Source organism: Andrena cerasifolii, chromosome 16 (genome assembly GCF_050908995.1).
Source record: "Andrena cerasifolii isolate SP2316 chromosome 16, iyAndCera1_principal, whole genome shotgun sequence".
Taxonomy (NCBI): Eukaryota; Metazoa; Arthropoda; class Insecta; order Hymenoptera; family Andrenidae; genus Andrena; species Andrena cerasifolii.
In genome coordinates, this window is record NC_135133.1 from 9106442 (window position 1) to 9120961 (window position 14520).

Sequence of the window (14520 nt, forward strand, 5' to 3'; positions counted from 1 at the left end):
TCAACTGTTTCGTTGGACCACAGGCATTAAGCCCGTCGCAAGGGTCGTGAGCGTGGAAAATTTTGGCTCCGCGGAGACCGTCGACCAGCGGATAGTATTTTTCGCGGGCTCTACGTCAGCGGCAGCGCGAGGCAGAAGGAAAAGCTGGCTGGTGGGGGCACAGAGTGGGTTCAGGCGGGTAGACTGAAACGTGCAGTCGCGGCATGAATGAACGAGCCGACCGAATGAAGGAACGGGCCGCGTCAGCGTGTGCGTCTGTGCGCTGGGGCTCGTAGGCGGGTGGAAGCGCGCTGACAAAGACGGATATACGGCTGGCGTAGTAAAGGGAGGAAGATGAATGAACGCGGCGGCCGTTGGACAGTGACATACGTATATCTCGAGTAGAAGAAGAGCCCGGAGCGGGACGAGGACGGGGACGGCGGGAAAGTGCGGCGCGAAGGAGACGGCCGGCTGCATTGCGCGGTCAGAGCGACGGAGAGAAGTGCACGGAGGTAGAGTGCGCGTGATTGATAGAGACGGCGGCCTGCAGCGGGATGATGGAAGGAGGACGGAGGAAGGGAAGGAAGAGGAGGAAGAGAAGGAAGAGGTGCGCGACAGAGTGGGAGACGCCGGTGGTAGGAGAGAGATAGGAAGCGGGCGGTCGTGTGCGCCGTCGCCAGTGTGAGTTTGCCGCGTCGCGTCGACGGGAGAGTATTCATTCATAAAACTAACCGAGGAGCGAGGTTAGGCGAGCGTGCACCGGGATTGGTGGGGACGGCCGAGCGTCTCCTCTCTCTTCAACCTTGCCACGATCCACGGTTCTCCGATCGATCGACCCTTTTGTCTTCCTCGACGGTGCTCCTCCGGGTGCTCTGCCTCTCTGTTTGCCTCGCGTACACGTTTCCCCGCTGGTGCTTCATTTTTCCAGAGGGGCCTCTTCGGTCGTGCCGCGTTACGCAACGATGTTACAGTGATCCTTCGTCGATACCGCCTCCCGAAGATTTTTCAACCTGCGATCTACTTAGGAACTCGCGAGTTCTTCCGTTAGTTCCAGTGTTCCGAGGCTACCTCGGATTTCCGAAACCCATTCGAGCCGCGCAAGTACATCTGGAATTCCTGCTGAGATAGCGGCACCGTCCCCACCCCCTACGCGATCACAGCTACCAGCGAACCTTTCCCCCGTTTCCCCATCAAGGCCCTCGAATCCTCGCGATTCGGCGCCGCGAAGGACAAGGAGTAATCGCTCGGCGTGCGCGTCCACCTCCGCCGACGGCTTCCCCACCCCTCGCCGCCTCGAATAAACTCTTTGGATCCCCTCTCGCGCCGGTTGCCGTGTCCCGTCTTCCTCCCTTGTTCCTCCCTCTAGCCTCGCTCGCCTCGTCCTCCTCGAGCCGGGCCGCGCTCGCGCGGACCTCTTCCTCTCCTCTCTCTGTCCGCGCTACCTCTTCTTCTTCCTCTGGCTTCTCTGCTGCCCTTCGTCTCTCTCTCCTTGCGTACGCACTTACCTGCGGAACGCGGTCGTACGTGCTCGACGGTGGCGCTTCGGCCCGATCCACTCGCCCGCTCTGCTCTCTCGGCCGAGATCCAGCTCGATCCTCGATCTCGATCCACTGAAAATCGTCGTGGAGCCGCGAACGTCTTCGCCAAGAGTGCCTCCTCCTCGCGTGTGCCGTTCTGCGCGCGTGCGTGCGTGCGTGCGTGCGTGTGTGTGCGTGCGTGCCTGTGTGTGCGGTGCTTGCGCGCGTGTACGCGCCTACGCGTGGATCCAGGCTGCCGCCACTGGTTCGCGCAAGCGCGTGTACGTACGCGCGCGCGCGCGTCCGTTGGTGGTGGCCCCCGAGCGCCAGGCAAATCGCGGAGAAGCGTCGAAAATCGGAGTAGCCTAGCGACCCAACCGCGACCAGACAAACTGGAGCGTATCCCGAACCGACCACGTACCCGTATTTTCGGAGCTGGCTTCGTGCACGAGCGCTAGAAAGCCCTCTCTCTCTCTCTGCGCCTTCCCTTTCCGCGCAGCTGCCCACCCCCGCCCGCGCCGCTGGATCATCAGCGGCCGGTTGCGCAAGCCAGGTATTCGGAAATAGCCCGTGCGGCTCGCGGTTATGAATTGATAGCAAACACATGCTGGACACGCCGCGAGGACCGGCTTCTTCCTCCTGGCCTCGTGCTTCGTCGCGTCCGCTCGAGAGATCGATCGCTCAAGCCTCCGGACGCTCTCACCTGGTGAAGGAATTGGGGGTGGAGAGTAGCTAACAGCAGAGTCTGCCGCATCTTGTTCAACGCCGATATCGAACAAGCTCTGGAGACTCGAGGGACAGAAGCTCACGAGTGTGACACGCCAGAGTTGTCCGAGCCTCATTGGTAGCTCGATTCCGCGTGGGATTCAGAGTCCAGAGTCGAACGGAGGCTCATCCGTCGCTTCGTGGTTGATAGTTGGTTAACATTGCATTGGACCCGTCGAATGGGAGGCTAGTTTCGTCGGAACCTGCTCGAGCTTAAGACACCAGAAATCGCAAACCATTCCAACGCACTACCAAGAACCAAGTCCAGCCTTGGACAGTAGCTCCATGACACCTCTAGCTTCCACCAGGCCATCTTGAAACTCACCGCCGCCCAGGATCGCGAGCAACTAGCATGGGATAGAGAACCTCCAGTCGCGATGTCCTGACGATCGAGGTCGATCGACCTAGACCTGGGTAGTTGATGGATCCTAGACCTCGGCGCTGAATCCTCGCTGAAAACTACTCGTCCTACCGTGGTTCAGTGATGTAAGAGACGCAGGAGGAACTCTCTAGGTGAACGTTGTACTCCGCTTGCACGGGATCGTGGACGTGAATGACAGTGGTCCAGGGCGCTCGTGTATGTACAGTGGGAACGCGAGGACGGCACTCATGTACGTTGACTACGGCGGCGACGCTTATGCCGGAATGGGAATCAAGGCCATGAAGTCCTTTGCCAGGCCCAGAGGTACGGAACCGCACGTCCCCTTTGTTGGCGAAGCCTCTCGCGCTGCTCCCTTTTTTGCCACGCTCGCGGTCGGGGTAGCCACTCTTTTCCTCTTTTTCCGACGCGCGGATAGTCACCTGGCTGGGAATCGAACTGCATAGTTTCAGCAACGGGTTTCCCCCTTTCCGTTCATTAGAGGCAGGGATCTCGCTCAATAGTCACTCGGCTGGTCAATTAGTTTTAGTAACACGTTTTATTATTTTTCTTCGTACCTCTTGGGGCCGTTCATTAGTCGCAGAGATCTCGCTGGATCGTAGTACCACGTGTTCCCGACTATTTCATTCATCTGTTTGGAAAGCGAAGCCTGACTTTCGGAGGCTGCGGTAGACACGCGGGCGGATTAACGCGACTACGGCCGCGCGAACGTGACTTAATAGTCCGACAGATCGCAACAGATGTCGGGGACGCCGCAGGAGTGCAACCTGCATCCCGGCTGCATACGCGCTTCCTGCAGTTGGTGGGACTCCCTTCCCCTGCGACGGTAGTTCTAAAGTGGGCCACCTCTGACCCTGACACGCTTCCCGGTACCCCGAAAGCACGAGCCACTGCTCTGTACCGGCTTCTGGGTATACCTAATCGATACCTAATTAATCCACGCGATCAATCGGCTCTCAGTCGCCCATTGACTACTTCCTCTCCCTATAGAACTGCTGTACTTGCCTCTAAGAAACTGTACACTGCCCCAGTAGTGTCAGAGTTCCTCGTTAAGTCATCGTCGATACCCGAATCCCCTGGAAATCCCTGTGGATACCCCCTTCGAGGCAGCATTCCGCGAAATCTCGTTATAAAGGGCAATCTCATTGTCGAGCGAAGGAGGTAGCCAGCCAATAATCGCCGAAAGCGTATTTACCGAGGGGAGAAAGGGAGCGACGAGTACGGAATTACCTCTCCCGCGGCACTTAATACCCGCCACGGTGCGTGCACCGGTTATTTATACTGAAAGTTTCCCTGGAGAAGTGCATCTGCTGAAACGCGGGTTAATGATAAATCTCTCACGGCTGGATTACACGGCCGTGCGCTCGCAACGTGCAACGCTCGCTCGCTCGCCTAAGTAGGGGATATCTCGAGCGAGAAGAAGCTATCCCCGCGACTCTGCTTCCTGGCAACCGGTTCCAGCGAATGGCTTGATCCGTTTTGTTCATGTAGATATCACCGAGTCGAAGACGGATTCGCCTGGAACGCGTGTACTCTTTTTCCAACTCACGGCTGACCACTCTTCCTTGAAATCCACGCTGCCGCCTGTACGCTGGAAAGCATACTCCGCGCGAATACGCTGCTGTTTGCCGAATCGGCGCGCAGTCGACCGTGAACCTCCGCTCGAACCCCTCGATTCCGTTCACCGTGATGGGGATCGAATTTTTCAAAAAGTCTCTGCCACTCGGCGACGCGTGGGGACCCCTGCTCGAGGGATTCTGCGCTAATTGCGGTTTCGGCCGGGGCAATTCGCGTGGAGCGGAACGGGGTTCGATCGAGCGCGGATAACGAGGAACGTGGAGGAGAAAGAAAAGTTCGAAGGGAGTGGGAGAAACGTAGCTACTTTACCGCGATCCGTGGCAGCGGGCCACTGAAAAGACTGTGTAATTTCCCTGTCGGTCGATTAGGACCTCGTGAATTAATAGCAGGAGGGTACGCATTGACTGTCTCTTTGTTTTCAAGTTGGTCAATGGAATGACGAAATGTCCTCAACTCCTACAGTCAATTCATTTTTCTGCCCCTACGAAATCTCTGCGCTCGGGGCAATCCTTTTATCCATCGCTATACAGGTCGAATCTTGGTTTCTCTGACCCGCTAAATCGCATTTGCAATGCTGCATACGCTTTTGGCGAGTCTCTCGATTTTTTTCACGGGATCAAACTATTCCTTTAACAAGGCCCTTGATGAACTTATGTGACCTCGCTGTGATTGAGTTTATGGTGTTTGAACTGTTTACCGACTTTAAGTATCGTACGCTTTTTTGTTATACGCTTCGTAATACTACTTTTTTCTGGTTTTGTCTTTTTCTTTGCTTTTCTCTTGTACACTAATGGGACTTAATCTTGTATTTATTCATTTAATATATATATATATATATATATATATATTTATTTAATATATATATTAAATAAATAAATAAATAAAAACCGATACGAATCGAGAAAGCAGTGATCTCTGCTAGCAATCGATAAATTATTTCGCGAGACTGGTAGCCCCTGCCGCGTCGATGTTCACTTTCGATTCCCGATGCGACGCCGAGGAAGCTTGATATCGTTCCGTGGCATTCGAGGATTAGTACAGGCGATTGCGAGTGTCTCCTCGACGAATTTCACTTTTCCCATCGCGCGATTTCGCAAGTGTGACGGTACACCTCCGCGTATGAAATCATAGAACAATATATCATCCGTCGCCGTAGCTTTCTATTAATAATCCCGGCCACGCCGAAGTCGGCCAATCAAGTCGATCGAATGGGCCAATTCTGGACCGATCCACGATTTCTGCTTGGATCCAGCAGGCTTTACATTTCACCCTCCCTTCGTAGAACTCGACCAAGGAGATTTAATACAAGACCAATTCGATCCAGAAATGATTTAGCTTCTTATCAATCAAGCCACTTATTCCTCCACAAACTATCTCAATCTCCTCGAGCCTTGAAATCCCATTGAAACCGAACGTCCCTCCCTGCGACCTCCCCTCTATCGCAGCAGCACTCGCTGCAGGATATCGCCGATTCAATTAAATCCAGGAACCACGCCGATTGCCGTCTTCATCTCGCCCTTATCTCGAAAGCGCGCCGTTGCTCCGCGAGGGAACACGCAGCCACGTCCCCGTTAATTAGCGACTCGCTCGATATTCCGCGCAGAGTTTTCCTCCGCGGGAAAACCACTCGCAGCCCCTCCCAGGGCGTAACGAAGCTGCAGGAGCCCGGGCAACGAGCGGAACGATAACCGATTTCACCGTAATCGGACGTTTTATCTGGCACGACCAGGGAGAAGCGAGCCGACTAATCAGCCCTGGCACGATAATTGGTCCATGGGCCGCAATCGGGCTCCCGTCGTCGTCGTCGTCGTCGTTTGCCGCGCACACTGTTCTACATTGTCTGTACCGAGCAGCGCATGTGAGGTTCCTCGATGGTAAACGTCCCCGTGGACAGATCCGTCGCGACGGAGCGGGTCAGGAAGTTGGCCAGGCATGCGTCGACGTTATCGCGCGACGCACGCCGACTTCTACGCTATCTGGCCGAAACACACGCGGTTTCTTGATAATCGCCGGCTAACAATCCTGCCCCGCCACTTGTTGCCGCCAGTAATCGCCACTGCTCTGAGGATCCCCTGCGGGGCTTTTTCGTTATTTGGGTGTAGCAGCTTGAAAGAGACAGGGGTCGTAGATGAGACAATCGAACAGCGACACCGAGTCGGGGTCGTTGGCTTCTCGTATTTCGGTGAGTCGGGTATTTGGAACATGGTTACTTAACCCTTCGTGGTCACGGGGTGTAACGCACCATAAAGGCAATTTTCGAGTTCAAATGTCGCACCTTTACGACTTCCAAAGGCTATTTATCGTAAAAAATAAAAACAAATTCGTCATATCAGAATTTGCATTCCTAGAAAAAGACTATTAAGGGGAAACTATACAATATGTATAATAAGAGAAATACGTTATTCGTGAAAAAATATGATTTTGAGGTGGATCGTCAATTCTGGAGTACAAAACCCCTCGGCTTAGATTTAGCAACAACGTAGTGAAAAAGGTCTGGGCAATAACGATTTAAAGAGGTTAGTTCGTCTACTTTCGAAACACATGTGTGAATTTATCGCAAAAGCAATAGTGACTTGGAACATTGAATTTCTCCCGTACTCACCACAAATTGTCCGAAAGCAGAAAATATAGATTCTGGTATATTTTTGTAAAAGCCGCAATATTTTCTCGTATTATTATTGCGGCAGTTGTGGGCGTCTAAGGCAAAGTTCGAATCTGGCGATAGCGTCGATGTATTCTTATTTGTGTGCGTAAAACAATGGTGGGGCGTTTTGTCAGATGGGGCGAATTACCTAGTTTTACCTCAGAGCAAATAATTGCAAATCTGTGCAAAAAACAACCAATTCACCAGGTACATTAAAATTCTGGAATTACTATATTTAAGTATTTAATATTGCGGTCCGCGTAGAGTATTGGGTTTCCACTTTTGACTCGCTAGAGGCCAAAGGTTGCTCATCAATGCTTTAAGGGGTCATGCTCAGTCAGGAGGCCGAGGAAAAGGGTGGTCTTTGGAAATTTTTTACTCAAAAGCTATGACACATTTCTCAAAAAATCTTTTTTCTATTTAAGGATTGCATCTAGTACCGTGCATCGTATTTTTTTTATTTAAAAATATTTAGCAATAAATAAGTTATTGTCCATCACTCGAAGGTTCTCTAAATAAAAAGGCTTCTGCGGTGACCACTGCTGCTCGAAAGTCGATCACCTAAAATAAAAAATTCAAAAGAATTTACTTATTATATTATATTAACTAGTATTTGAACGAAGGGTTTTTTTATCCGATGCTTAGTTTTCTTTTAATTGACGAAAATCCGTTACGATTTATGATAAAAATTGAAACTTTTACTTTAAACATCAGCCATTTTTTCCCAAATCAAAATTACGAAAAATCCTTCGTTCAAATACTAGATAATATAATATAATAAGTAAATTCTTTTGAATTTCTTATTTTAGATGATCGACTTTCGAGCAGCAGTGGTCACCGCAGAAGCCTTTTTATTTAGAGACCCTTCGAGTGATGGACAATAACTTAGTTATTGATAAACATTTTTAAATAAAAAAATTACGATGCACGGTACTAGATGCAATCCTCAAAAGGAAAAAAAGATTTTTGATAAATGTGTTATAGCTTTTGAGTAAAAAATTTCCAAAGACCACCCTTTTTCGGCCTGCTGACTGAACATGACCCCTTAACGCTCCATCGATTGTACGATCTCGTTGTACCTGTTCGCTGTGGATTCGGTGAGGAGGTATTTTCTACTGATCGAATTTTAGGGAACATTGGGGATGTCAAGAAGCATTCAGGGACAGTGGTCCCGGGTTCGTGGAACTCTGGTTAGAGTTCACTGATATTGTCCCCTTATGGAAGTCGCATTATTCCTCTCTATCACGCAGAATATATATGGAAAAAAAGTGTTACATTATAAAAAGGAATGGGGGGGAGAGTGAGCTATGCAGTGTCCTCTCCTCGAGCGAATTCTATTGTCACCCAGTCGTCGCGAGGACCTGGGGAAAATGTGATTTCTTGCAGGTTTCCCACAGTTTGCTCGTCAATTAGATCGGCACACCGGCGTCCCGAGCGTGAAACGTTTCACAGTAACCGTGCACCGTCTCCGAAACTCATTATCCGCTCGCAGATGACAGTGTTTTCCCGCGTTTCCGGCCGCGGCCACGTCCGTTTAACTGATTTAACGGCCCCGCGACACCGTTCATTAAAGAATATTAACACGTCGAAGCGGTTCGTGCTTCCCTCCATCCCCTCGGCCGGGGCGCAACCGATTATTAACAGCAACGAGCTGCCCGCTCGTTATCGCGGCGAGACACGCGGTTCCGCGATAATCGCGGCGGGCCAAACAATGTCGCCGACGCTTGTTAAAGTCCACTGTGGGATATCAATCGAGTTGACGGTCCAGGCCTCTCCTCTTTTTGCGCGAAACTTATCGAGGCAAGTGGTCGGCACGCTGCACCGCCACCGGAATTACCGTGGCTCCGGGTTTTCCTTATTTTGACCACCGTGTAATCTCCTCGTGGTCAGATAACGCCCGGTGTCCTGGGGCTTCGACAGCGCTGGCACGTTCGAAAGATGGAGTCACATTCGAGGGACTCGGTGCTCGGAATTTTGGTAGATTAGAAATGACGAGGGTCAGAGAGAGTTTTGGGATACTGGCGCACAGTGGCTAAGGGTCCAAGGGGAGCCAAGGAAGAAGGGGTTTTGTAAAACGAACAAGAAAACTGGGTTCTATTCTTTAAAGAATTTTCATTATCGCTTAATGAATTTTAGTGAATCTGCATTAAATAAATTTTGCTTAAAAATAGTTTTATCCTTTGAACTCGGCTCCTCGAAGATTGAGACCTGAGTTGCCACTGCTGGCATATATATTTAGAGTCACTGAGCCCTTGGAATCTGGAATCTCCTGGAAACTGAGATATCCCAGCATGGAGCGTCCCCAGGACAAGGTTATTGTTCCTCGATCCCTTCCTAGCTAATCTTCCATCCACATTTTGGCCAGCGAACACCGAGAGGCGTGGCCGGTGAGACCATTAGAAACGCTACGTACCGCGTGCAAAACAAAGTGTCGCCGCAGCGGCTAGATAAGGTTTATCTGCCAGGCGGATAGAAGTGGTCAGCCCCTTCGGGGAAAACCGCAGCCTCCAGAGCGCGCGTCCTTCGTCGCTAACGAGGCAGGATGTGCACATGGAAATTACTGGGGACCGGCGATAAACACTTCCAAACACTTTCATCGATTCCACCCCGAATCTGGAAACAGTTCGAGGACCTAAGAATACACCGGAGGAGCTCCACAGTGTTCATTACTTCGGGGGGAACGAGGCACGCAGCGATCCCTCGGGGCTCGTTGGTTCCTCGAGCACAGGGGATGCGGTTTAAATATAATCGAAGCATCCCTCGCGCCCCACGAATTTACACGCCTCCCGAGGGGTAAATGGGGCGCGCTACCTCGAAGGGGAAGAGGGTGAGCTCCCCTACCATCGAGCGCGCCTCGATGGAGCCTGGTCGAAGCAACAGGTGTAAGGCGGTCACGTGCACGCTAAATACACGCTGATACGCGGCCCGCCATGTGTTTTATTAATTAGTAAGATCCAGGCCTGGCGACTCGACTCACCGTGGCTAGGCTGGTCGTGCAGAAGCCTCGCTGATTGGATTTTATTAATTACACCCTGAGTGATACGAGTAGATGCTTTATATTTCTATTAGAGCTAGTAAGTCGGGCAGTTGCGCGGTTAGAATTCAATCTTGAGGAGAGCCGAGTTGAAGGGATAAAAGTATCTTCAATGCAAGTTCAATAGAATTCGTTAGGTGAGTATAAAAATTGATTTAAACGGCAGAAAGCAGTTTTCTTCCCTTTTTACAAAACCTCTTCCTTCTTTGGGGGACGCCGGGGCCCCGCGGCGAGCGTATGTTTGTAATTAATGTTGGAGGATCGGCGAGCACATCAGCAGGGAAATTAAATTTCCAAAAATCCTGCCCGGTGCGTTGGCGAGGCGACGAAACGAGAGAGCGGAAGATTTTGGGGGCACGCTACAGGCAGGCTAGTAGTTTGTTCAGGACAGCTGCCGCAGTTGTTTGGCTGCTGAGTATATTCCAGAGTCGCCGTGGAAAGAGGGATAAGCCAGAAGACGTTGCCAGCACGTGCCCCGTGTCCGTTAAACTCATCTACAAACTTACGCCGTCGTGTTCCACGTGGAGGAAGGAAAAAACTTACGACGCCATAAGCCGCAGGAGGAACGGCTCCCATCATTTCTTCTTCTTCCTTCTTTTTTTTTTTTCTTTAATTCCCCAACGTCTTGGAACGATGGCGTGTCGCACGCGTTCCCCGAGGACGATTCGAGGATCAGGCCCCTGATTTTCGCTGCGTGTTAAACTGCGAGTTTCACCGTGCTTTCGGCCGCGACACCGGAGGACATTTCAATTATCCGAATTTCTCTGAAACAAGCCAGCGGAAAACATCGCCGCGAGCGCGTGGATGTTTGGCCATCGAGCACTATCGAGTCGCGATGACGGTGTTACTTTGCAATTAAAAGCAGCGACGGTTCGATAAAGTTTCTCGCCGCGTAACTGTTGTGCACGGTTAGAGGGGAAAAAATGCAGATCGGTCGGGGCCTTTAGAATACCAAATCGCCCGGGGCGATATTAATTCGCGTCTTCGTAAGAGCGAAAGAAACCGCGGAAGCGACGGGGACAGGCGATCCTGCAGACTTTCTATCGTTGGTAATTAGCGAGTGGCGAACTTTCGGAGGGAACGCGCGCGCGTCGAAATCCTTTCTGCGAGTCAATCGCTTTCGTTGCTCCTTCGCGCTCCGATCAAATTCTCCGCGCGAAAATTAAGATTCACTCGCTGCGACACCTGCCCCCAGCTCTGCTTCTCTCTGCTTCGAAACAAAGACACGGGTGTGCTTTAATCATCGCTGTTGCCCGGAGGGAACTAGAGCCGTCGCCGAGTTGTTTGAAATTGTAATTCCATACTAAAATTTGAAATCCTCCTCGGAATCGGAGGATCAGGGAAATACAGTAACGAATTCGTTTGGCTGGCTTTAACGATGGGAACGGGGAATCGTGGCTAGGAGTGCCGAGGGGAATAGATCTGGGCCCCCGAATATAAATGCGCGCTTTTAAGTCGATTAAGCTTATCGGATGAAAGAAATATTTCCCCGGTGTAATTGGCGTCGGGGGGCCTGGGCACCAAGCAGGCCGCAAATAACGCTGCCTATGGAAATTTATGGTAAACCAGCCGGGTCAAGTGTCGCCTGGGTCGCGGGTCGTTAGCCATTTGCATTTCCATTCGATTAAGCAATGGCCACCTCGTCCAACTTGGCTTCGATCGGTCGATATCGAATTTTTCTGGCCGGCTAGAGGAAAGGCCGAAACTAAGCCGAGCACCTGCGGCCGCTGTTGTCCATCCCTTAGATACCTTGGCGAGTAAAACCTTGGCGAATGTCAGCCGAGCAACGCGGCAGAAATATCCAAAGCACCTGGATACTGGATTGCGTTGCTCTCATATTCCGGGGACAGTGGAGATCCGCCGATCAGAGTGCGCCATCGCGAGGGAAATTCATTTACCAGCCCCGAGAGGCTGGCTGCGTGCACTTTCGTCCCGATTGTCCAACTGTCGCGGAACGTGACTCACAACATCGCACGGGTCGCGCTCGTAACCGCTGCTTTCTCGCGCGGAACATTTCTAACCGGTGCATTTACAGTCACACCCCGTGGTACGCAAGACGCCCGCGGGCTGTAATTACGTTACACGCGGAACACCGCGTGGACCCTGCGTTTCCTTTCGTGCGAGTAATCGTATCTGGTATAATACGTGGCTGTTAATTGCTGGCCGCAGCGTCGAACGTATCGATGCATCGACCTGCCGGGTTGCGTCAACCGATGGGTGGCACGGGAGCTCCCAATTTCTCTATTTCCATCGCAAGTCCACGCGTGTATCTGTCTTAATTCCGCGGAAATAGTGGAGGGGTCCACTGATGATCGAACGACGCGGATATTTTATCGAATTCGTCTCTCCGTCGGCGCAATCTCTTCGAGGTTCCGCATAAACCTGCCGGCGATAATCGCGGACCCACGGAATTTTCGACGAGCATCAACTCGCGTCCCGTTGCGTGCAGGACGAGGCACACGGCATTCGCAACGAGAGCCAGCCGCCAGGCGTCGTTGCTGGGAAAGCAGGAGGATTGAGATTCCGCGCACGGTGCAGCGTTGCGCCGCGGCACGTGGGACTTTTCAATTCGACTCCTCCAGGAGCCTGGTCGCGTCGTTGTTTCGCCCCTTCGGCGAGGAGGCACCTCCTTCGATTACACCTCGCGATGAATAATTCTGCGACGCGGCTGCTACACTTTGTAGCGTTCCCTGGAAGCTTCTCTGCCGCGGAGGGAGCAGTGGACGCGGCGATCGCGTTGGTACTTCGAATCAGCTACTTGATTCATCGATCCCCCTTTCCCTGCTTCTCTGAATCCTCGCTTTCGGGCCAGCTCCAACTCTCGAGATCAGAATCCCCGATTCATTAACTAATTCCACAGTTGAACTCGGGAGCTCGGGCCCGAAATTCTGTTGGAGCTGTTGGAGGAGATACATGGTCGGGGAACTGCTGGACGAGACAGCAGGTAAACGGACAGCAGCTCTCGAGCCCGGTGCCCCTCCTTCCAGCTCCGAAACGACGCATCGATACTTTGTACGTTTGTAGCTACGCGGCGCGCCGGCATGCAAATTCGCCAGCGTGTGCGTGCGTGGCTGTGCGCGTAGAGACAAAGGTGCTTATGGGTTACACGGGAGGCTCGCTGTGCGTGCACGCCATACATACTTAATGGAGTTTCGGCGGGGCTTATAGCCATGCAAATCCAGCTGTGCAGATATCCCTGCGCATGATTTTTATAGTCACGCTGTACTCGCGTGCCGCGCCGAGTTTCTTCGCGTCTCGTACGCTCTCTTTCGTGGGAAGCCCGTGCACCGAGCCTCCCGTTTCTTTGGATCTGTCGCGTGACACCGAGTAGCAGAATTGAAGTTCGTGAATTCGTGTTTTTATCCGGCTCTCGGGGAACAGTTCCTTCAGAGGCGACTCCTGTTTATCGTAAGCGGAAGAAACGCGACGCAGCAGCCTCGATAAGATAGTAGGCTCTTTCCCCGATGCGGAGACAAAGGACCAGTAATATGGGAGCGCCTTAGTTTCCTCCAAGCAGAAGAGACTCTGTCTTCTGCGCGGAAAATTCTACCGCAATTTTCAATCAACGCCGCGAACGCTTTCGACGATCCTCCTGTCTCGGGAATTACTGGATCGCAGGATACGCTCGAGCAGAGAGGGAATATTCCTAACAAGGGTAGAGGAAGCTAAGAAGGAGAGTGCGTAAGGAGTATCCCCGTAAAAAGCTTGAAAAAAGTAACGAAATTACGCCAAGTACGGGAAATCAAATAAATCAGAAAAAATAGAAGATAATAAGAATTACAAAATAAAAAAAATAATATGCGAAATCAAAATGAGCTGCAAGTACGCGAAGGTGCTTTCAGTCAAATACTTGACCTGGCGAGGCAAGGTCAAGGTGTCGATGAATAAGAATTATTTAAAAACGCAATATAATGAAAGTGTACTCATATTGTCAGAGTTTTAAATTGACAAATTATCTGAAAGCTTGTCAGGGGAAAGGTATCGGTGTCGATGAACGATCATGTAATTATGTTAAAACGGAATATAACGAAAATGTACTCATATTGTCAGAGTTTTAAATTGACAAATTGTCTGAAAGCCCGCGAGAGGGAAGGTATGGGTATCGATGATCTCAAAATACCTTGCCTCGCCAGTCCAAGTATTTCACTGAAAGCACCTTTATGTACTTGCAGCTAGTTTTGATTTCACATATTTCTTTTTTATTTTGTAATTAGTATTATCTATTTCTTGTGATTTATTTGATTTCATGTACTTGGCGTAATTTCTGTACTTTCTTGAAGTTTTTTATGGGAAACTCACTTCTCTTTACAAAGATAATTTGCACAGGGAATGACTTCAGATAATTTGTAATATTATGTTATATTATTATGTCGACAAAATTTGGTTGGAGAATAAGAAGAATCAGAAGAAAAATCCTACCATTTCCAACTGATTCACGAGACGACATTACGATATCTCTGTGACGCGTGGACCGATTTTATTGAATTTGGTCTTATTCGAAAGCTGATATGCGGTTCACATCAGAAAAATGCCTTTAAATTTAGCAAATATTGCGGGCGTGATGAGATATTAATGAAAGAAGTTTCAGGTTAGGTTGGAATAGCCGGGCGACGAGTAAACGATA

At 50.9% G+C, this 14520-nt stretch overlaps 1 protein-coding gene across 7 annotated transcripts in view; it reads left to right on the forward strand.

The window, feature by feature from the left end:
- Positions 1 to 14520, forward strand: part of Pnt (ETS transcription factor pointed) — a 140823-nt gene that overhangs the window by 91882 nt on the left and 34421 nt on the right. The window contains exon 1 of one of the 7 annotated variants that reach the window (XM_076829398.1): positions 1800 to 2946. The exons of the other annotated variants lie outside the window; for them this stretch is intronic. Within the exon in view, the coding sequence (XP_076685513.1) occupies positions 2841 to 2946 (106 nt within the window). The 5' untranslated portion in view covers positions 1800 to 2840. Of the gene's footprint in view, positions 1 to 1799; positions 2947 to 14520 lie in introns of those variants that run through there. 7 annotated transcript variants of the gene reach the window in all.